This window comes from Dipodomys spectabilis, unplaced genomic scaffold (assembly GCF_019054845.1).
Source record: "Dipodomys spectabilis isolate Male_0828 unplaced genomic scaffold, ASM1905484v1 ptg000297l, whole genome shotgun sequence".
NCBI classification, from domain to species: domain Eukaryota; kingdom Metazoa; phylum Chordata; class Mammalia; order Rodentia; family Heteromyidae; genus Dipodomys; species Dipodomys spectabilis.
Genome location: NW_024870974.1, coordinates 19,671,732 through 19,695,462, shown reverse-complemented (window position 1 = coordinate 19,695,462; position 23,731 = coordinate 19,671,732). Strand labels below are relative to the sequence as shown.

At 42.4% G+C, this 23,731-nt stretch overlaps 1 protein-coding gene across 1 annotated transcript in view; it reads left to right on the top strand.

Annotated features, from left to right (window-relative positions):
- The window catches only part of LOC122127204 (hedgehog interacting protein), a 79,371-nt gene extending 62,585 nt beyond the window's left edge, over positions 1-16,786 (top strand). The window contains exons 12-13 of the mRNA XM_042701817.1: positions 14,022-14,170; positions 16,593-16,786. Coding sequence (XP_042557751.1) covers positions 14,022-14,170; positions 16,593-16,786 — 343 coding nt within the window. The remainder of the gene's footprint in view (positions 1-14,021; positions 14,171-16,592) is intronic.
- The last annotated feature ends 6,945 nt before the right edge of the window (positions 16,787-23,731 follow it).

The window sequence follows — 23,731 nt, the reverse complement described above, 5'->3', positions numbered from 1 at the left end:
ACCATAAACCTTACTTTTGCAAGAACAAGAAGTATTCTGGCAGACATTACTCTGTTTATTGTGATTATTTTGTTATTCAATAATCAGGAGCTGTTATTTTGTCAGCTCCCCATCCGAGCTTCATTCCAGAACTGTCTGTCTGAAAGCTCACAGCTCTCATGAAGATTGCTAGGCCTGAACAATGAACATTGAGGGCCCCCCCCCCCCCGACCAAAATGATTTGTTACTCGCCTCAGCAAAAAACCAAGTGTTTTCATCCTTTCAAGAATATGTTTAGTCAGTATGCTGCCAGTAGCTCACACCTGTCATCCTAGCTACTTAGGAGACTGAGATCTGAGGATCATAACTGAAGCCAGCCCAGGCAGGAAAGTCCATGAGACTCTAATCTCTAACTACTCAGAAGCTAGAAGTGGAACGGTGGCTCAAGTGGCAAAGTGCAAGACTGGAGCACAAAGAAAGCTCAGGGACAGTGCCTAGGACCTGAGTTCAAATCTAAGGACTGGCACAACAACAACAGAAAGAATATGCCTATCTGCTCCTGTTCCTTCCCATCCTCACATCTCCGCATGGACACGCCTGCAGCTTTCATGAATAATGTCAACTTCACATGTGAGAGCTGAACGGTCAGGGTTGCTGAAATCTCAGGCAGAAACTGAAATAAAACAAAACCTCCGTAATCCTCACAGATGCAACCAGGTAGCATTAGAGACAATATCGCTGCCCACAGCACCAGTGCCACACATCTCACGTTCTTTCTGCATTCACTTATTTGAGTTTCCAGTCTCTTCCAAGAGATCCTCACAATCCAAAAAAGTTAACCAAGTCATTGACAACATTTGAGTTGAAAGGTGTTACTCGGAAGGTGTCAACCATGCGTGCCATCCTGAAAATGACAAGACAGTACTTCCTGACTGGAATAGGAGTTGGTGTTGGCTGCTGCAGAACGAAAAGTCTCTCCGCAGCACCCCATGTCATATGTCGTCTCCGGAGGACGTTCCTTCTCTGTTTAGTAGTCTGTGTTCTCACAGTAAGAGAAGTACCTGTTGGCACAGGTATGGGGATGGGACGTGTTCCCATCTTGAGTAAAATCAAGTGTTTTCTTTGAGAAAACTCACAAAGTGGTCAGACGATTAGGTGATCATTGACGTGCTTCATGGGCAGCATTAAGAATAGAAGTCAGCTGGGCATCCATGGCTCACATACGTAGCTACTCAGAATGCTGAGATCTGAGGACGGTGGGTCGAAGCCAGGAAAGTCTGTGAGACTCTTATTTCCAATAAACTGCTCAGAAAAAGCAGGAAGTGGCGCTGTGGCTCAAGTGGTAGAGCACTAGCCTTGCGCACAGAAAGGCTCAGGGACAGCGCCCAGGCCCTCAGTTCAAGCCCCAGGAGAACAGAAGCCAAACTAATGTTAGCTCACAATACAGGCGCATTCTAATGACGCATGATGAGGTGTTGGGATTTCACTCCCATCCCATGCAATTAGCTGTAAAAATAGTCGTCGTGGCTCCATTATGCTGTCAAAGCTGATGTGCTTGCACAAACTTGCCAGCAGTGCTCCAGTGAATTCTCTCTCCTCACACAAGGTCTTTCTCTCTTCATCTGGATTGTTTAGTCTGTTGGTGAGTGGAGGTGAATTTTACACCTTCAGCCCATTATTAGGGTCTAATTACCAGGGTTGCCATAGGAACATTGGCTTTGTGATCTTTGCGCCCCGTCTAGTAGGGTGGTCTCCGAGTGACACCTGAAAACCAGCTTCTCACCATGGTGCCTGTTTCCGGTGAGTCACGTCACGCGCAGGGCCGGGGTGAGGGTCTGTGTTTGCTTTTGGGGAGGTGGGGGATGGTGCAGAGGCCCGAAGACACCGTCCTTGCACACAGGCACACATTCCTAAATTAAACTGACTACAAGAAAACGAATGTTCTCATTGACCTTTCTGACAGTCTCATGCCTACGTCGGTGCGGATGCCAGTGTTTATTATTACAGTCCTTCTCCCTACATGAGCTGGAGTTTGCATAAGCATGTGCTTAAGTGTGTGTGAACAGGATGAGTTTGGAAACGCGAGCTAATTAGTAGCATGGTACTGCTCAGGATGTCAAGGCAGAACTGTTTGAGAGTGTGGAGCCAAATTTGAAAAAGAACCTCACCCACTGAAAAATACAATGTATGGACTTACTGCGACGTGCAAGATCTGACTCGCAGTAAACAGCTGTTGTCCCGTGCAGGGCCATCAGCCTCGTTAGCATAATGTTTCCTAATAACTTTCAAACATCAACTGACTAATGGCCCTAGGGGAATTTCTTCCTCTACCAGATTATAAGGGTTTTATTTCTATATTTGGTGTCAGTGAAGTTATATTATGTTTTTAAACATATATATTAAACACACACAGGGGAAGACAGTCAGGAAATCATATGTAAGATCTCACAGATGAGGCTCCAACATTACTTCCAAAACTGTGAGGATACTTTGGTCTCAGGCTATAAATTACACCATCGTTTGCATAAATGCAAGTCATTTACAGCAGGACACATCCCTCCAAAAAGAATGGTGAGGTAGCCTGTTAATAACTACCAGAAGATATCATTCCTAATAAAAGCAAAAAAAAATTCAAAAATGAAAGAATCCAAGCCAGGCTTCCCTCAGGCTGACCTAGGACTCCTAAGTTATTTAAGGAAAACCCTTTCCTATGGAAATAGCCCAGGAATGAGCAGACGCCATGTCAGAACACTGAACACACCTCAGTAATAGCTGTAATGAGAGAGCAAGTAATTGTGTCTCATGGCAGAGTGGAGTTGGGGTCAGGTCAGCCTCAGTCACCCAGCTGGCTTAACCAGCCTAACAGGGTCCAAAAAGTCTCTAGTACTGAGCTCAGTCCTCCGGAGTGCCCTGGCCTTGGAGACTCCTTCAGTTAACAGTTTCAGAAAAACAGGTTTCCATGGACTGAGCACAAGATCTGGGCAGGGATTGCATTTTCACTTAGTAGCACCACCTATGAAGAGGCCATCCTGGCAGGATAGAGAGGCAAAGGATCTGGTCAGGTCTCAAGTCGTCCTTAGTGTGGGACACTGCATATGGTATTTCATCATATTGTACCGCTTTGCCCATCAAAAAAATAAAATGCCCAGAAAGGACAGAGGATCCTTCTTTCTCTGCCTCATTTCTACCAAGGGCTCTGAAGTGAGTAAAGTCATGTATTTAAAACATTTTAGGGCCGGGTGCTGGTTGCTCAAGCCTGTAATCCTAGCTACTCAGGAGGCTGAGATCTGAGGACTGCAGTTCAGAGCCAGACCAGGCAGGAAAGTCCATGAGACTCTTATCTCCAATAAACCACTCAGAAAACCGGAAGTGGTGCTGTGGCTCAAGTGGTAGAGCACTCACCTTGAGTTGAAGAGCTGAGGGACAGTGCCCAGGCCCAGAGTTCAAGCCCCATGATCGACAAAAATAAATAAATAAATAAATAAATAAATAAATACATTTTAGGTTTTCTAATATTGCTGGTGCTCATTCCATGCATTCCAGAATTATTTTCAGAGACCTCTCAACCATTGAAGTTTTCTCTGTTCCAAAACTGGGATAAAGATATACATGGATCTTTAATGAGTTTTTAATACCTAGTTCTTAAATATTCAAGTCATGCCTTTTTTTTAACTAAATTTTTTCAGAATTAAATGCTCCTGGGGGTAGAAATCTCAAATACCTAACAGTTATATAATTTCTAAGTTTTCTTTTCTATAGAACAGAGCTTTTCTTTTCTCTCAACAATCATGGATTTTTTTTTTAATTTTGGAGAAACTAAATGATTTTTTTAAAAATCCAAAATGTTTGTAGGGTTTATTTCCCTAAGAATATGGAAAACAAATTCTTCTTCGTCCTTCTGATCCACTCGTTATGTTCCAAGCCTCACTCTATCTCTGCCGCACTGATCTGTCACCCAGCCAGGTCACATGCACGATTCTCCTCTGAAGTCTATAAGTGAACAATGCCAATTCCAGGCCCAAGCAATCCTTCTCTCTCTACTCCTCTGAGACCAGTATCAAAAACTGACCCTCCCACCTTCTGCCCACCCTTATTAACGCTGGGTGCCTTAGAGTGCTTTTATTAAAAAGAAACAAGAATCACTCTTACATAAGGGGAAATCAGTTCTGTTTATGCTTCACATATGTCCCGGGGAGCAGGCAGGCAGCTCTGTCATCCTAAAGAAAGCCATACATAATAGAGCAGCTTTAGCCTCGTAAGCCAGTCTAGTCCCAATTCATCAGTCAAAGTTTTATGCGAGTGGCCCCCTAAGTTGATAAATTCCCACAGTGCCTGTTGACCCAGCTGCAGTCCTCTGCAGCAGGTGGCAGCCCACGGCCACCCTGACAGTAATACAAACTGTTTAGCAGCTCCATTGACCTTTCAGCTGTTAACAGGGACACAGGCTCCACGAGGGGCTAGTTTTCAAACATGACAGAATTTCTTAACACTAGAGGTCATGAACAAGTATATGCCCTGTAAAAATCCATTCAGCATGGCGAGTTTGAAGGCTAAAAGACAAGGAAGCATTTTTTTTCCACATTTTTGCTATGATCGCTTTGCATATCCAATAACCAGAAGTGGGTCTTAACACCTACCTGCCTGCCCTCATTTTATTCTAGTTGTACTCTAGATCATGTGGGAAGTGAGTCTACACCTCTCTGCCTACTTTTATTTTATTCTTACTGTATTTTATTTCATGTGTGGTAGGAATATCTTTTTAACTGATAAATCTTTCCTAAGCTGTGACACAGCATCTGAAGCTATTTTACAAAATACTTGGGCAAGATCAAAATCAAAGCTGAATGAGTGGATCAAAATGCATGTATAATTTTTTCTCTTTTTATAGGTAGTGGGAGGCTTGAACTCAGGGTCTGGGCGCTGTCCCTGAGCATTTTCACTCAAGCCTAGCACTCTGCCACTTTGAGCGACAGCACCACTTTTAGTTTCCTCATGGTTAATAGTAGATAAGAGTTTCACAGACTTTCCTGCCTACGCTAGCTTCAAACCTCAATCTTAGATCTCAGCCTCCTGAGTAGCTAGGATTACAGGCGTGAGCCAATGGCACTCCACTATATAATGTATTTTAACAGTTTAGTATAGCTAAAATTCTGTTTATACTTTAACAAGAGTTGCATGTATATTTTACAGATATAAATATTTTTAAGTAGTACATGCAATGTTACATAGGCCAAAATACATACAAAATGTCACATTTATAATTTTGAAGGTAAATTGAATATTGATCAAATTATATGTTTTCTTTGGGAGTGGAGAGGCTTCTGGAGATAGGATTGCTCCTGTATAGCCCCAGCTGTCCTCGAACTCATGATCCTCCCTCATTTATCTCCTGAGTGTTGGGATTACAAGTGTGCGCCATCATGCAGGTGTATCCTTTTAAAAAAATAACCATTTGCCTTTATTGAAAATGCTTACAGATGCAAGACTAATTCTGTTTTTCCCCACATGAACTCTCTCGCCAGTTTCTCAGAGTCGTAAGATGAAGCTAACGCTAATAAGAACGGTGTATGCTTACAGTCTTCATTCTCCTCCATTCTCTGAAGGATATGTTCCAAGACCCTCATGGGGTACCTACAGTATAGGCAGCATAAAACTACATGTGTGCATAGCTTTTCCAACATATACATATGTGTTATAAATTTTAATTTACAGGTTAGGCAAAGTAAGAGATTAGTAACAACTAATAATACAGCAGAACTGTTATAACTATGTTGTAAAACGTTCTTTTCAAATGTATTAGTTGCTTACTTCTGGAATTGCTCAGTTAGTGTTTTTGGACTACAGTTAACCCCAGACAGAGGAAACCACAGAAAGTTTTTGGGAGGAGGATACCTGTGCAACATCGTGTTTTGTAAATATGTATAATACACAATTTATATAATTTATATCAATACTAGAAAGGGAGTTTAATGGTGAAAACATATATAAGACTTCTTATATGTATAGCCTATTTCCTAGGGATAGGACCTATGGTAATTCAAAGGAATTTTCTGTTTGATGGTAATTATAGTCCCTCTTACCTAGCAAGTTTAAATATTAGAATGTTCACCTCTATACTGACTGCGTAGAGATCCCCATGAAAACTTGATCGAATACACAACAGTATTTGTTTTAAAATATGGAAAATGGAAGTAATGGAGGAATATGTTTTTCAAGTTAAGATTAATTTATTAAGACTCAAAATCTCTAAAAGGGATTTTGTTTACTTGTCATGTCTACCCTCCATGCTTACGCTCCTAGTGGGCAGTGTGGGAGCTGATATTAATAGGCCTGCGAGGACCGTACGCTTTGATTCTAAGGCAAGGTAGCATCGCATGTTGCAGTGTCTGAGAGGTCAGACGGATGTAAGTGCTGGCGCTGAGTGTCCCTCTGTCCGCAGGGACACCTCGGCCTGTCTGTAGTTTGTTCGGGACCTGAGTTCAGAGCTCCACTTCTGGGACCACTTTGTTTTTGTATGTTTCTAATCGCCAGTGATGACAGAGCAGCTCACTGAGTTGCCAAAATCATGCCCAAAGTACCAGGGCCTTGTTTCAGTTAGCGCTGCAGCTGTGCCACGCACAGGTCCGGAGGGGCGGGCATACCTGTGCACACGCACACATGCCCAGGGAACGCACAATCTGGATCTTCCCTTGTAGTCAGCTGGCTACTATAACAAGACACTTGAGTGACTTCAATGGCAGATTCCTGATCATCTTGCTGTTGACTCCTCTTCGTTCTCCAAGCTGGGAAATTCTATATCAGGTACCCGCATGGTTCCGGTGAAAGCTCTCCTAGCTTGCAGACAGTTCCTTCCTTGGGGTGTCCTCTCAGGATGGAGAAAGGGGCGGGGCACAAGGTCTCTGGTGACTTTTTTCCCCCAAAGATTTCCGTATTGGAGATTAAGTAACTACATAAATTTCACAGTGCTGTGGTGCAGTTATACATAGCTAAAGTCACAAACACCTGGTGAGTAGAGTCCCTGTGCCGGTCATCTCCCGAGTACCCCACCCCTCCTGTCCATTAGGGACCAGGACCTGAACGTGGGAATGTGGTGGGACACAACGGGCACTCCATAACACTACCAGTGTTTCCAGTCTGTGATCTTGGAGAATACAGGGTTTTCAGGAAGGGGTGCTTTGAATTAAATAAGCAACATCTTTTTTTAAAAAAATACTCATATCACTCATGCATATAGTTGACCCGTTTCTAAATTGTAGAATAGTGCACACGTCATGTGGCACACAGCTAAGGCAATTTCATAAGCTCTAGACTGTCTTTGTGTCTAACCGCAGCTGACTTTGGTATTTACTTTCATTGACCATTCCTAGGGTTTCCCTTTAAGAAATCTCACAACTTCCCATGCTCTGCGTTTCCCATGGGAATAGAGACATTCACTGACACAGTTCAGTAGAAGAGATGCACACGCCCTGTATAGCTAGGTGTGTATTGGGCTCATGGTAGATCTGAAATGTGGGTCCCTTTCTGTCTTTTTCTTCAAGAAAGCCAGTTGAGTGGGCAGAATGGAAAGCGTGGGCAGTAATAGCTGTACAGAGGCCTTTTAACCTCTCCTGTGACAAGGCCGGCCCCCTGCCATGGGGATAAAGTTAGACGTGACAGTTAATAGAAAATGTAAGCGGCTTCACAGTTTGCTTTCATTAGGGCTGCATCTTTAACCACAGCATAAAACTAAAAGGGCATTTGTGAAATTCCCGATAATCTTAGGAGCATGAGACTGCCAAGGAATATATTCAGGAACATATTAGCAGGAATATATTCAGACGTTCCTGCAGCCCACGTATGGCATGGTATCAAGGAAGGTCGTGGCGAATGAAATGCACTCAGCTCCTCATAAGGCATTCAGTTTCTTGTTCTAGTTCAAACAGGAAGGTAACGTGAGGAAGTGTATTGCTATCTGCCCAGCCACGAGGCTCCAAGATCAACACTGCATGGCCACACAGGAAGACTCCATTTCTTCCCTTCTACCTGGATATGAGTTCGCTAGAGCCGCACAAGAATTCTCACAGCCAAATGGCATTTGTAAATGTCAAATCCAGTCTTAAAAGCTGCGAGAGCCAGGCAAGGTGGTAATCCCAACTATTCAGGAGACAGAGGCTCGAGGATCAAGGCTAATCTGAGCAAAATTCATGAGACTCTATCTCAGAAGCAAAACAAAAACAAAAGCGCTGGGGGCTGGCATGGCTTCAGTGGGAAAAGACCTGTCTCGCATGCTTGAGGCCCTGGGTTCAATCCCCATAATGTCTGTTACAGATCGCCTATGTATAGTCATACATGCACTATAGAACATTGGCATTTACTAGTCTACTGACTTTGAAAAGAGAGATGTTGAGATGACCCTTGGGCAACCAGACTAAAGACAAAAAGGGAAGAAAAAATAATGTCTGGAGGTTGACCTTGGAGAAAGGCACTAAAATGATATTTATAAAGTGACACAACCACCTGTAGACCAGAGCTTATCTCTGCCTTGTGCTCTACAGATGGAAAACACTCACATCTATCAAATCCTAAGAAATTTTCCACTTGCCTTTCCCTTGTTTGAGGTGCTGAGTAATTGGCTTTAAAAAAAAAAAAAGAGTAGTCAATAATGCTCACTATTACCCTGTATCCTGCCTGAGGAAGTTCATTAAGACACAGGAGCTGCTGCAGCACAAAAAGATGGCTGCCGGACCCCACCACCTAGAAGGTGTCAGAGCACCCTGAGCTAGGAAACTTTTGAGCATAGTAATTAATAACTACTTTTGGCTGGGAGGTGGCAGAGTTTAGAACAGTGCCTTTGAAACTTAAATATGCATGTACAAACGTCTCAAAATACAGGCTCAAATTCTGAAGCTCTGAGGATAAGGCTCTGTTCTCTCTGTCTGTCTGTCTGTCTGTCTGTCTGTCTGTCTGTCTGTCTGTCTCTGTCTCTCTCTCTCTCTCTATGGCCCAGACCCAGTACTTGGGCTTGAACTCAGGGCCCTGGCATTGTCCTTTAGCTTTTTCTCTCAAGGCTGGCACTCTACTGCTTAAGCCACGGTTCTACTTCTGGCTTTTTGGTGGTTACTTGGAGATAAAGAAGCCAATGGACTCTCTTGCTCATGAACCATGATCTCAGCCTCTGGAGTAGCTTACAGATGTGAGCCACCAGCACCTGGTAGATGCTGTTGTTTTCTTGAAGACTCTCCCCTTGTCCCGTGGGCACTGCAGGTCTAGGCCTACCCAGTGAATGCAATGAGGATGACATTTCCTGGGTTTTTTGTTTTTTTCTGAACTTAGGAAGATGAGGGAAAGCCTGGAGGAAAAAATAGCCTTGTACATGTGACACGCATCACCCAGTGATTATGGCTAATGGAAGAGGGCAGTCCATTCGTCATCGTCCCCCTAAGGAGATTACTAAGAAGGCCACAGGTGGTTACATCTTCTAACACCTCCCAGCTAGCATTTTACAAAGGAGTACTACTTAACAGTCTATGCATCTTGTTTTACTATGACATAAATTTAAAGTTGTACACTTAACAACCACCTCAGAATGCACCCTTCTGCAGAAGTTTTGTGAAAGGCAAAGTGGATTTCTGCATTGCTTATTCTGCGAGGCAGCATTTATCTGAGTACTTCACCCAAACTCACCAGGACTTTCATGTATTGATTTATTTACTCAGTTATTAGATTAAATGTGACTAAATTAGAGCCACCATTAATCCCCCCACGCAGAGACACTCATCAGCTTCTCCTGGTCACAGACAGCCATCACGTGCGATGTATTATAAATTCCTTGTGCTTCCCCACATTCCTGTTTCAACAAGTATCCAAACCTTTCCCTCACTACACAAAGCCAGCCAAAGTAGGCATCTAAGAAAATGTCTTCAGTCTGTGAAAACAATGCTTTATATATTAAAGAGTGTTGGGCAATTTTCTACGCTGTCCCCTCTGTGTGTCATTGTCATCTGAGGATATTAAGAAATAACTTTTTTTTCTGGCTTAAATTAAGTTAGAGTGCTGGGGGGAGGGGTAGCTGTCAACAACTGGGCTGGATATATCCTCTTGCCTACACTGGCTAGTATGAAAGCTACTTCTGACTCCATTCAGACAGCTGAGGCTCCAAAAGCTTAAAAAGTAATTGTTCAAAAGAACAGAACTATGTAACTAGACCGTGCACAACCTTCCAATCCAACAAAAGTAAGCATTAAATGAGATGAACCTCCAGAGATACATACTTTAGATGATTGTCCAGGCTGTATTCTGGTGCCTCTGGGTAGTACTCTGGTACTCCTAAGATAGGCTGTTTCAAGGTAGCAACAAAAATAAAGCTCAAGCGTATGCTTCATCTCCTTTCCTCCTTAATTTATGGGTAAAGGAAGCCATCATCTGTCAGTTGAAAGGAGAATGTCACCATCGCAAACATCTGGAGAGAAATGGTGGGGATCACTAAAAATCATTGTCATGAAAAGTGAATTTAAGGGCATTGACTTTAATTCTCAGTACAGAAGGAAATAAGCAACTCTTTAGTCCATGTCTGCCTTGATATTTTAGCCTTTCTTTCCTTTTCTTACAAGGATTATAGTTAGCATGAAATGCACCACTTAAAACGAATCTAATTATTCCTTTGAAGAATTTTGTAAGTATTAGAAATACATAAGTACTTTGAGTTTTATGCTTAGAATCCGAAAGTATAGCAATTAAAATTTAATGATATCCTTCCTTCCCTTGACTGGACTATACTCCTAATATCCTTACCTAACAACATAAAAAAGAAATACCCTTTAAAAATTTCATACTGTTCATTCATTCATTCATTCATTCACTCAGTGAGTTTATGGCTTACATACTTTTGTTGGTCTTGGGAGAGATAGAAAACATGCATTCTTGTGGTTTTAAGAAAGTTACTAAAGTATGCATATAGTGAACATTTATTGACAGTATTCTCTTAGTTTCTAATGTCACCTCTGTATATAAATAGAGAACATTTAAGCCACCAAGGTATTTTATCATCATCATTTATAATTCTGAACTTTAGATAAAATGGTAACATTTCACTTGACTCAAAGCGATTACTACTGCATCTGTATTCTCATGATGCTTCTGGACATCTGTTTCTAGCAAAGGCCACACGGCACTATCCTGTGGTGTTTTCATGTCTGTCTCTGAAATCAGAGCCCGGTTTCATTCATATCTTGCTTAAATGAAGAGACTTGACGACGATTTGGTGCATGGCTTCTGCACTGAGAAAACGTTCATTTGAGTGCAGGAGGGGAGAGGGAAACAGCATTACACAAGGGAAGGCCGGCAGCTTTCATGTGAGTCTTCATCTCAAGGGAAACCCCATAGAGTAACAGCTAAAAGAAAGGGAAGTGATTGTTTCAGACACTAGATGAGGAACGTCAGTGACTAACTTAAGAGAAGAACTAGGTTCTTTTCCCCAAGTATTTGCATTCAAATTTGAGGGGATCACATTGTTTATATGCAGAGCCTCATTGTAGGTAAACCAGTGATAAATGAAGAGAAATTAGATACACAGAATTCTACCATTTCATCCACTAGTGAGATATGAACAGGACCTTTCCACAGAATGTCACCTACTAAATGATGATGGCCTGTGAGCCAGAGACTTCCGTAGATGTTTTTCTCATGGTCAGAAATGTCACCATTCTGTCCCAAGCCAAACGAATTTAATATGAGGAAAAAGTGGAGAAGACATAGGCTAGAAGATAGTCAAGAGCAGCAAGCAGGCAGGGAAGACAATGGGTTGGCTTTTCTTGGCATAGTCGTTTTAACTTTTCTCTTATTTATCCCAACCATGCCCTTATTTCCCAAAAGCCTCGCTGAGGGAACACATGGAAAAAGTTTGTTAATGTGTCCTGCATGGAGGACGTCCGGTCTCCAGGACATTTTACATAAATTGGCCATTTCCAGATTTAAACAAGAGGTTGAATAAAACTAATGGATTTTTCAGAAATTGCCACAGGAGTTGCAAAACATAAGCGCTTTCAACATCAAGTGGGACTCTCATTGGGAAGAGATAGTGGTGGTTATGTAGTTAGTGTTTTTGTTTGTAATATATATGGTTTTGAGTCATGGTAGAAGCAGCTTGAGGCCAGGCCTGAAATTATTACTGTTCATATTGCCATAGAGACATAACAAGATAGCCAAGTTCAAGAAAACTAGGACTGTTAGGACATAGGTACTGACTTTTCTGCCCAGTAAATTGCAAGCTCTGCCCTGTGTTCTTAAGGACCTACCTGCTTTAGCTACCCTAGTGCAGGTGACTCGACTGATGACATCTGTGTATATTCCATAGCGAAAGGGCCTCGCCCTTCCTTCACTGCAGCACAGAGACCAGTGACTGAGGAAATCCCACTGCATATCTTCTCCCTCTCTCCCCCCACCCTCCCACCTCCCCACCCCGCTCCCCCAAAACTGTGTCATGAGCAGTGAGGACTGTGAGCCGGCCCTGGTCCAGCTTGAATGGCATAAAGAAACAAGAACCATAAAAAGACTTCTTAGGGCTTTCTCTGTAACCGGTGGTAGTTGGAGAATAATTTTAACGAAGCCTAAACAGCACATAATAGCACATGCCTGTAATGCCAGCCCCTGAGACACTAAGATAGTAGTATTGGGAGTTCAAGGCCAGCCTGGATTACAGAATGAGAAACTGTCTTAAACCAACTCTTTTTGTCAGATCATTCTGATACATATGACAAAAGTTAACAAGAATTGAAGCCTGAGCAAAATTAATTTATTCCAATCTTTGAGACAATTCATTTACATGATTTAACTAATCAAACTCCGTCATTAAGAAAAAGTCCATGACCTTTTCTTATATTGCAAATAAGATGCCTTCCTTGGCTGTTATTAGATTTGTTTTTCTTCACAAAATAAGCAAAGATGCATATTACAAAATGATGTATATGTACACAAAATATTATATATGGCCTTTCTTTACATGGAGGTTCTTTTGCTTCAATAATACAAATATACCCATGCATAATACTGTAATAACCTTTCAAGAAAAATGGGTTTGAAAAATGTTATCTGTGAAAAAGGCATTAAGATAAAAACAATAATTAAATTCTGAGTATATTTATTACAAGGGTTTATCTTGACCAATGCAATCAGCCTTGTGATATTGCCACAAGCCAGTGACAAGAGAAATTAATTGGTATATCCAAGTAAACTGCATTTTCAGAGAAGCTTTAATTGCTTTAAAAAATCTACCTTCCAAGTATAAAATACTGCTGTAATTATCTTTGATACATTTTGATTGCTATAGAGTTTCTTAGAATGTCTCATGTGCTTGTTTGGGTTATCATTGCTTTATATTTTTCTGTTCTTTCAAACATTGAGCTGCCAGTCAAAAGGAAAGGATCGGCTGGGAAGGTGGCTCAGTGGTGGAGCGCTTGCCTAGGATGTACAAAGCCCTGAGTTTCATTCCTCAGCAGCACATACACAGAAAAAGCCAGAAGTGGCGCTGTGGCTCAAGTGGTAGAGTGCTAGCCTTGAGCAAAAGACGCTCAGGGACAGTGCCCAGGCTCTGAGTTCAAGCCCAAGAACTGGCCAAAAGAAAGAGGAAGGAAAGAAGGAAGGAAGGGAGGGAGGGAGGGAGGGAGGAAGGGATTATAGTGTGGTTCATGCTTGTAATCCTAGCTCCTCAGGAGGCTGTGATCTGAGAATTGGGATTGGAAGCCTGCTTGGGCAGGAAAATCAGTGAGATTATCATCTCCACTAATTACTAAAAGTTAAAAAAACAGCTGGAAGTAAAGCTGTGATTCAGTGGTAGAGCACCAGCCTTGAGCACAAAAGCACAGGGACAGTACCCAGGCCCTGAGTTCAAGCTCCAGGACTAGTACCTACGTGTGCACGTGCGCGCGCGCACACACACACACACACACACACACTGATCCATTTGAAACAAAGGTCTCTTGAAAGCAGTAAATACACTGAATCACTGGGTTTCCTTCCAATACTGACTCACAAGGAAAGTGCAATTCCCTCTCTTGTCTTGGCTGCAGACCATTGATGCCTGAAGAATGCCGAGTGCCCGTGCAGCCCGCACAGACGCTGACGTCCGAGTGCTCCCGGCTCTGTCGCAATGGCTACTACACCCCCACGGGCAGGTGCTGCTGCAGCCCGGGCTGGGAGGGCGACTTCTGCAGGATCGGTCAGTATCTCCGCTGTCACTCAAAAGACCAGAAGGTGGGACTGCCGGGAGGAACTCAAGAACTTAGCATCGGGTGTTTCCTTTAGAGTCCGCAAGTGTGCAAAACTGTTTAGATGTTTGCAATTACCTTCATGCTCACCTTTCCTGCTTCCCACTGTTAGCTGTTCACATAGGTGAGTTCATTATGAGTATGAAGGACCTATAAATGACTGAAGTCTTTCAAAAGGTGAGAGAGAGAGAGAGAGAGGGAGGGAGGGAGCGCTGCCCAGCTACCCAGCTATGTCATCTCCATGGGGTGTTCAGCCCTGAGCCCTCACACCAACCAATGACTTAGTGTTTGCCAACTCCCTCTCCGAGTGCTAGCATTTTCCAGACACCCCATAAATGCCTTCCCTGGCTTTACTGCTGGCTTTCTTGCTGAAGCACGCATGTGCGCATGCACACACTGTTTTTCAGTGGGTGTTACTAAATAAAAAGGGAAAATGCAATTATCTAGAGGTGTACTGGGAGATTTAAACATTCTGTTTGTCACTCCCTCATGAACCGTCAAGCAGGTGTGTTGCTGCTGAAAGACAGCAAAAGAGACATATTTGTTCAGGGTCACTCTATCCTTTAACTCGAGATTTCCTCCATTTGGTTGAGTTGTACTTGGTATGAAATAAGAAAACTGGATACATTCAGAAACTTAAGAGCTGAAGATACCCATGTTAGACATGTATATTCAACAAAAACCATGTGTATTAGAAACATTAGTAATGTTTTTGTTCTCCGCTTTTTTGTTTTCACACATTGAAGTGGCTTCTGCCAATGAAAATTCAAACTCCAAATTAATATTTAGTAGGATTCTTACCCTATAAATACCTCTCTTTATTTATTCTGCAGGCACATTTCATTCCCAAAATTGTAGCCACAACCTGTCTACTTTATACATTGTCTAACAGAAATATTCAACATAAAATCACATATTTATATTTTAAGCTTGATTTGGCAATTTACTAACATAACTTCATTAACTGATCAAAAATTGTTCATAATACAATCAATAACTATAGATAGGTATCTAGGAGGAAGCTTGCTTAAAATCCAAGAAGTTAAGTCACTATATTAATTTAAATTAATACAACCTATTGACTTATTCTCTTCCCTTCTTGTTAGATGACCAAACAATGAATATCAATGTCAAAATATAATATTCAAATGTCTGCTAATATATGATCCCTTGGCCTCTTTGGATGCCTGGCAGTGTCTGCTCACTGTCACTTTGTAATTAAGCCATCCATTCTGTTCAATTTCTATACTTCCTCTAACTGCAGTGTCATCTCCAATAACCAGTTCACAAATTCGGAGTGTCTTTTAGTTTGTTTAAACTAAGGGTGAATAAATTATTTTTAATACTGGTAGCAATATACCTATCTTAGTAGACGTTAACAATAATATGAGAGATGAATGAAAATAGACATCTTTGAGGTGACATTTGTGTTTATTTTAGTAGAGTACTTTACTTTTTCCAATGAAATTTTCTTTCTAATTGAAGTATTTTTTATGGATGAGATAGTCCAAAACCGTCTCATAAACGCAATCTGGGACATTTTGACCCAAGCTAGACCTTTATTCATACATCTAATGGTGTCTTTGTCTCCTATAGTTTAAAAGAGAATATAGGCAATCTCTTCTTTCCCTCCCTCCCTCCCTCCCTCCCTCCCTTGCATAAGCTCAGACACCCTGATACTGTTTGGCAGCACGGCTTTGCCCTGGGCCTTGCCCTGCTTGGCAAGTGCCCCACCTCTTCAGCCATGTCTTAGTCCTTGCTTTTATCTGCTAATGTGTGAAAACACATGGCACTGCCTCTGCCGTCCACCTTGCGATGTAGCAGCTCGCTGGGCTCATGGATGTGTGGAAGGACGGGCTGCGGCTCCTCGAAGGCCGGGATCGGCACGGCCCTCTCCGTCGGTGCCGTGGGCGCCGTGGGTGACCGGCGGTGCGCTGACGACCCAACGCGGTCCCCGGCCCCCTGGAGCAGCCGGGCCTGCCTCCCACCGAGCCTGCGTGCGAGGATTCCTCCATGCGGGGCTGCCAGGCCTCCCGCACTGCGCATGCTCCGCCCCTCCCACACCAGCCCGACCTCCTAGGTCGGTGGCTGCCTAGGTCTCCGGGCTGGCCTGGGGGGGGGCCCCGGAGGGGGACCCCGAAGGCTTGACATGGGTGTGATAGGAGTCCGTTCTGCAAGACCGGCTTCTCGTGATCTCTCTAGAAATGGCTTTCATTCTGTGTCTAGTTGTGCCTCCCCCCCCCAAAGAATGATGATGATGATGATCGTGGCGATACGGGGGCTGGAAACCTCCCTCCCCGGCTGTGCGTCGCGTGGCCTTGACCCCCCCCCCCCCCACCTCACACACACAGAGCGGTCCTTGCTTTCTTTCAGCCAAGTGTGAGCCGGCCTGTCGACACGGAGGCGTCTGCGTGAGGCCCAACAAGTGCCTGTGCAAGAAGGGGTACCTGGGGCCGCAGTGCGAGCAGGCGGAGCGGGGCGCGCGGCGCGCGGCGCGCGCAGGTATTCTCGATCAGATCATTGACGTGACCTCCTACTTGCTGGACCTCACCAGCTACATTGTCTAGGGCCCGCGCGCGGCGCATGCGCGCGCCGTCCCTTCCCTCGGGCCCGGGCTGCTTACCCCGCCATTAGACAGCGAAGACCGCTCCCCGCTCCCGATCGCGTCCTCGCGAGTCGCGCGTGCCCGCGGCGAGGGCCGGCGGGAGGGCCCACCGCGGCCGGCCGCCCTCCCGCCTCCCCCTCCTGGCGCGCGTGGACTCCCGCAGGCGTGGGCGCGCCAGCCGACGGCCCCCGCCGAGGAGCCGGGTCCGTGGAAGGACCCACGCGGGCGGCGCCACGCGGGCGACGGGCCCGCGCACCCCCCCGCGCGCCCCCCGCGCACCCCGCCGGGCTCGGAGGACAGCGCGCGGCCTCCTTTGCCTCTTGGGCCGCGATGGAGTCGCTTCAGCCCCGCGTCTGGGTTGTTCTCAGTCGTTTTCAATGATTAAATCATTTCAGCGCGTTGTGTTTAAAGCAGTCTTCCTGCAAGGCCTGTCCTCATTGTACATTTTATTTAACAATAGGCACTGGGTTCGTGTTACCTATTTATATATTTTTATTTTATTTTTATAATATAGACGTCACCTAGATGAAACACCTCTACCCTCTCCTGTAAAATACTAAAGTTACACTTTTCACCACCTTACAGTGGAAAGAAGGGGAGTGAGAAGGCAGGCTTTAATGCGCTGCGGATAATCTAGCCTTGTGTCCTTTTGCCAACCTGTAATCATTAACAACGGATGAAAAAGCAAGAAAGCAGCCAGTCCCTATAAAATCGCAGCCTTAAACATTTGTAAAGTGCCTTTCACCGTCGCGAGACTGCTCAGAGTTTGTGTAGAGTTCGCACTGACTCCACCCCACTGGCCAGGAGCTCGCTTGTTGTTAAGCAGATCGTGGCTGTGTAAGCTGTCGCCCGTACAACGCTTTCACAGAATAATTCTTGGCAAGTATGACTTAATGCTGTGTGTTCTGTCAGGACTCCATGAAAATAGCCTTTGGTTAATGTATCAATAAATTTCCTGTTAATGTTCTGTTCAGGTTTTGAAAAGAAATGACATGTCAGTCCAACCTAAAGCTACAAGTCTGATAGACATTTTTCTCACTGGCTTTCCAGGCCACCTCTCCACATTTGGATTTAAACAAAATTCTAAGGCCTCACGGTACTAGCCCCAAAGCACACACCTATAGTCCTTTGTCCTTAGATAAATGCCTAGGCCTCTACAATTTCAGTTGTAGCATTGTGTAGACAATGCAGCAAACGCTGACCTTCCAGATCTGCTCCCAACCTTAGGAATAGGAGCCTCAATTAAAAAAACCAAGTGTCACCGTAGCCAGCATTTGTGTCTGGTTTTCAAGCGAGAGATTGGTAATTAAAGCCCAGTGGGCATTTGTAGAGGCGCCATCATGGAGAAGGGTTGGTTAAGTACACTGCTCTTGTCTTTCCATATATGATTACTTAAGTTTCAAGTGACCTCATGCCAAATGGAAATGGGTTGAGAAACCTTGGTTCAGTGCTTGGTGAACAATACCCTGCATTAAAAAGTGCATGCATAATTTTGCACAATTTAGGTTCAATTGACAGTCTATTCAAAGAAGTCTCAGGATTAAATGAGCATGGAGACCAAATTGCCCCCTTACCCCAGAAAAGGGGTGGTCCCTTCTAGTCTCACTAACACTCCATTGGCCAAGACTGTGACAAATCTTGCAGTGAAGCATGCAGTAGCCTGCATCTGTAGGTTAATAGCCATCCTTTGTCTCCGTTGCTTTCTCTTCGTAGCCTTTTTACTGAATTCCATCACAGAGAGTTTTATAATTAAAAAAAAAAATGTCCTGACAACCATTTTTGTAAATGGACCTTACCACCTAGCTGTCCCTTATTCAACGAGGGTGAAAGTAACAAAACGTGAACTTCTTGTGAGGGAGACAGCTGTCTACATCTGTCAAATTGTACAGTTTTATTACACATTCTCCCATTCATAGCTGGAGTGAAAATAATAAGGATACTGCTATACATTCCGTATAACCTTAAAAATGTAGCACTACTTCTTACAAATTTAATCTCTCCCTCTCTTCCCCTAAATAAGAGGTGTTCTATTGCTGTTAGTCCTATTATTTATTATTATAGCTGTATTTAAAATAAAGCTATAATTAATAAATGGACCAGACCCAGAGTTTTTTTTTTTTAATCTAGCCTTTTCTCAAATCAAAGGTTTGAGATGACTTAGGGAGACACATTCTTCCAGGTGATATGGGATTTCCTGTTGTGACTTGCCAGAAGAAAAGGCCAAATTCTAAAAAGAAGAGAGTTAAGATCCAGAGATATTAAGCCTAAGAAAGTAAATTCACTGGAATCATTTCCTTGTTTTCTTAGGAGAGATGACTAATTGATGGACACATATCTTGGGCTAAGTAGCCAACACAAACAACTCTCTGATCTTTGGCTTTCAGTGGATTTTTTTTTTTTACATGCATAAGTAGAGATTTATTTTCAATGATTCGGTGATGATAGGCAGCGTAGGAACTAGTATACTTGTGTGGGCTAAGGAAACCTTATTGTTTATCACGTGAAAGGCAAAATATACCCAGCTTATAAAGCAAGCAACCTACAATGGAAGGAAAATGTCCCCTCTATGAGGCCAATGTGTAAGACAAAGATGAAATTTAAAAAACCACAAATACATGTATTATGACCCCTTGTACATTCTAGGGATTCAGCTTTGGGTGACAAGTGTATGTGAAATGGAGCTAGGTAAGCTGGAGCCATCAGAGATAACCTTCCTATCACTATTATTTCCAGACTCTTGCCCTAGTCACACAACCTTATTTTCTTCACAGTTATATAAAAGAAAAAAGAGATGAAAGCTGAACCAACAGATCATTTAGTTGAAAAGGAAAAAAGATCTAAAAGATTTAAGTGATGATAACAGGGCTCAAAACCTTTTCTTCTTTGCAATTTTATTTCAGCGTAGTTATTGTTATTTTATCACAAAGAATACTCAAATCAGTGCATCTTATCTCATGAAGAGCAAAGAAATCTACACATGCGACATATACAGTTACTCTCTGTCATTTCTGTCCCTTAAAGCAGTCATTTTTTCCCTATTTGTTTATTTGAAAATAATTACAGAACAGTATACCAACAATTTTTTTAATTTATTTTTTATATTGTCTCCATCTCTTAATCATAAACTACAACAATTGGGTATAAAATAATGAGGTCAGATGCTTTATCTAGGGTCTTTCAAAGTCAACATTACTTAGACTTCTATTAGTCCAACTTTCCGTTGACTCTTAGCTTTCACAAATAAAAGAGAAAAGAACTCTAAATTTTTAAAAGGGGAAAATCAGTCTGTCACAGGAAGTTGTAGTTGGCTGATTATGATTGCCTTCCTGTAGAGCATGCTCCCTAAGCGTCTCTGTCCTTGCCTCTCTCTCTCACTGTCTCTCTGAACATCTTTCCTGTCTCCATACAATCAATCTACCTTGAACACGATGATCCCAAGGCTCTGAGAGCTCAAACAAATAGTTCCTCACAGACTTCAGAATCGTTCCCCACCCCAGGAATGGCACTTGAACGTGCAGAGATCTCAGGTCAAAACAGAAATTTTCTTTTATTACCTCCAAGAAATTGGCACACCTCTTACTAGGAATACTGACGGATTGGCATCCACATTTTTATCTTTGAAAAACCCTTACATGTTTGTTGTCATATCCTCTCTCTCTCTATCACAGTAGTACGAATTGGTCACACCTCCAATAATGAATACAGTATTCAAAAGCATAGAAGCATTTAGATATTAAAATTACTCCTTGAAATGAGTTTGAGAAATTGGCTTCCAATAACTTTTTAGAAGAGCGAGCTGTATTCGTGGGCGCCTGTGGGGGGCTGTGAAGTGGCATCCTCTCCCCGTGATGCCTTGCCAGCTGCTATAGAGAGGTTTGCTCCTCTATGAGATTAGCACTTTCTTAAATTCCTTATTAAATATGAAACCAGGATACGCTCATCATTTACCTTGCTTCTCTATACCACTTCTACAGGATAGTTACCAGTTGCAAGAGAAAGGACAGATCCCTTTCACCAACATAAAGCCTTATGCCTAAAACCTGTTACTCTGTTTAGTTTTGTTTTGTTTTGTAGCCAGACAACTGAGACATTTAAAAAATGGTATCAACTCAACATTAATTGTAAGATTACCTGTCAAGTATTTCATAAAGTATTTCATAAAGCCACGCATTTCATAAAGCCAAGTCAAGTATTTCATAAAGCCAAGCATTTTCATTCAGAGTTTTACTCCCTTTTGCTGGAACATACAGATCACTTATAGCTTCATTCCAAAATATATATGAACATATATAGGGAAGTTAACATTCATATGTGGAGTGTTATCTCAATGGACTAGAGAATTTTTTCACGTTAAAAAAAAGCATATGTAGTGCAAAAATACATATAGTACAGAAAAAAATTACATGTAATAAAGAAAAAAAGTACATGTAGTGCAAAAAACAAACATTAACAGTGCCTGGGCAAAGATAAGTTTTTCCTTTACAGTTAGAAACTAATTCTTAAACATTTCCTTCTACCCTAAAAAGTAACTCATCTAGAGTTTCTATTCACAGGAATGAACAAAGGTATGATCAGGCATGCTATGTTCTGAGCTAAAATTTATGTAACATACTTCTTCGTATACTTAAATCTGAGACATGACTTTCCTGGAATAAGGTTATTCCTGTTAAATAGGGTCCATTTCATAAGACTACTATTAAGAAACCAAACTGACCACACATTTCCCATATCTCATTGTGGTCACAGGACGTGTTTGGGCATATATCCCACCAAGAATATTGCAAAATAACAAGATAAGTAATGCTGAAGTACTCTGGAATTTCTGAAACTTAATTTCCCAGTACACACTGCAACAGGCTATTTATTGAAGAGAAACCCTACTAATTACAATGTAAAAAATATCAAGTCATTATAATTAGTAAATAGGGTAGAATACTGAAAGCAAAAGCTCATATCTTCCTTGACTTTACCTGTGGTTGACTTTGTCCAGTGTTAATGAATTCCCTTAATTTCTCTAAAATATTTTGCTTTTCCTAGTTGTTCATTTCTTTTAAGAGGTTGAAAGTTAGAGCAGTTGGTGTATAACCTTTTTCCCAAACGGCGCTAGGACCAATCCATACTTAGATTTCTGCTAATCAGTCAGAAGACCATTGAAACAGTGAGTAAAGTCAGTACACATTTAAAAGATCAAGGTAGATTTATGAACTGGTTGCAATTTCTTTGAAATAACATGCAGTGTTGCTGACTAGCATGGTCTGCGTTTGACTCAATCTGATTTATCTGATCTAGTTATATGATATAAAATTCTGGACCCATCTACTATTCAACCAGCCATCCATTCCTTATCCCCCCCAAATATGTACTGAAGTGCCTACCATGATTGAATGCCATAGAAAAGACAAGGACTGGGTGATATGAGTTTCTGAGTATAATCAACACATTTGAAGCAAAAGACAATTTCACTTCTAAGCAGCTCCCACTCAGCTCAACATTAGACTCCAGCAGTAATAGATAGTACAGATGGCCTAAAGAACACCTGTGTGTATCTGTATGTCTACACACACCCATGTATATATATTTATCTCTCTGTACAAACACTGCATATGTATACACGCTATCTATGTAATATATAATATATGTATAATGCATATAAATTCTAACAAGTGAATTTCTGTTATCTTTAAAATAGAACAATTGTGTCTTGAAGTGGTAAATGCAGAGAACTGGTTTTATTGTGGATCTGTGGATTTAATGATTTTTAGGTGAAAAGGATGTTTAAGTGTATAATTTTTCTTAATTTAATATATTTATGTAAATGCATGCCTGAAATTTGGTTAGATTGGCTGTGTTTTGTGTCTTTTAACGTGATCAAATGTATTAAACTTTATCTTATGACTTGATGTATATGTGCTATTTTAAAATTCATTTTTTATATTTTAAAATTCTTTTTAAATTCCTAAATGTGCAGACCGATTATATAAACACTAATTTCTAAATACTGTATACCTAAGCAACTTCTAAAATTCCTTGTCTTGTCATTTTTCAGTGTTCTGACTTTAACATTTTCTCCCCAAACATACACCAATGTCAGTCTGTTTCAGTGTGTAGATGTATTAGGCAGCTCTGAAGATGTCCATTAATTTTACTCTGTTATAAATTAATGGCTTACACCTGACTCTTTCAAGTAAATAAGAGCGACCAAGACAAGGGTGTAGAAGAGCATTTTGAGTATTCATTGCCTACATTTCTGAAGACTGTAAGTGGGGGGGCGGGGGAGGGAGGGGAAGGGAGAGAAAGGTGACTTCAATAACACCTCACACTTCTGCAACCTCACCATTTGGCTCTCAGTTAATCCTACCATCCTGCCCCTGTTAGAATAGCAGTCTGCTCTCCTCTAAGCCCTATTTCTTCCTGGGGGGAAAAAATGCATCTCATTGACCCACTGACAGAAAAAGCTGTCTCTCTGAAAGAGGCTGTTATTTCTAATAATAGATGCGTGACCAGGTCCTTACAGACAAAGTGTCCCAGACTTCAGGTTGCTCCTAGAAGTTTGGGCTGGGAAGGTGGCTCAGTGGTAGAGCGCTTGCCTTGCATGCAAGAGGCCCTGGGTTCGACTCCTCAGCACCACATAAGCAAAAAGAAAAAAGCCGGAAGTGGTGCTGTGGCTCAAGTGGTAGAGCGCTAGCCTTGAGCTGAAGAGCTGAGGGACAGTGCCCAGGCCCCACGACCGCCCCCCCCCCAAAAAAAAATAGAAGTTTGAATTCAGGCAAAATGACACCATGAAAATTGTCCTCTAGCTGAGACCCACAAGGGCTCACGAAGCCCCCGGCGACCTCCTTCCAGCCATTACACTATGCTCCCTGGCCGTCTGTCATTCCTCACATACAGTGAATGATTTGCACTTTTT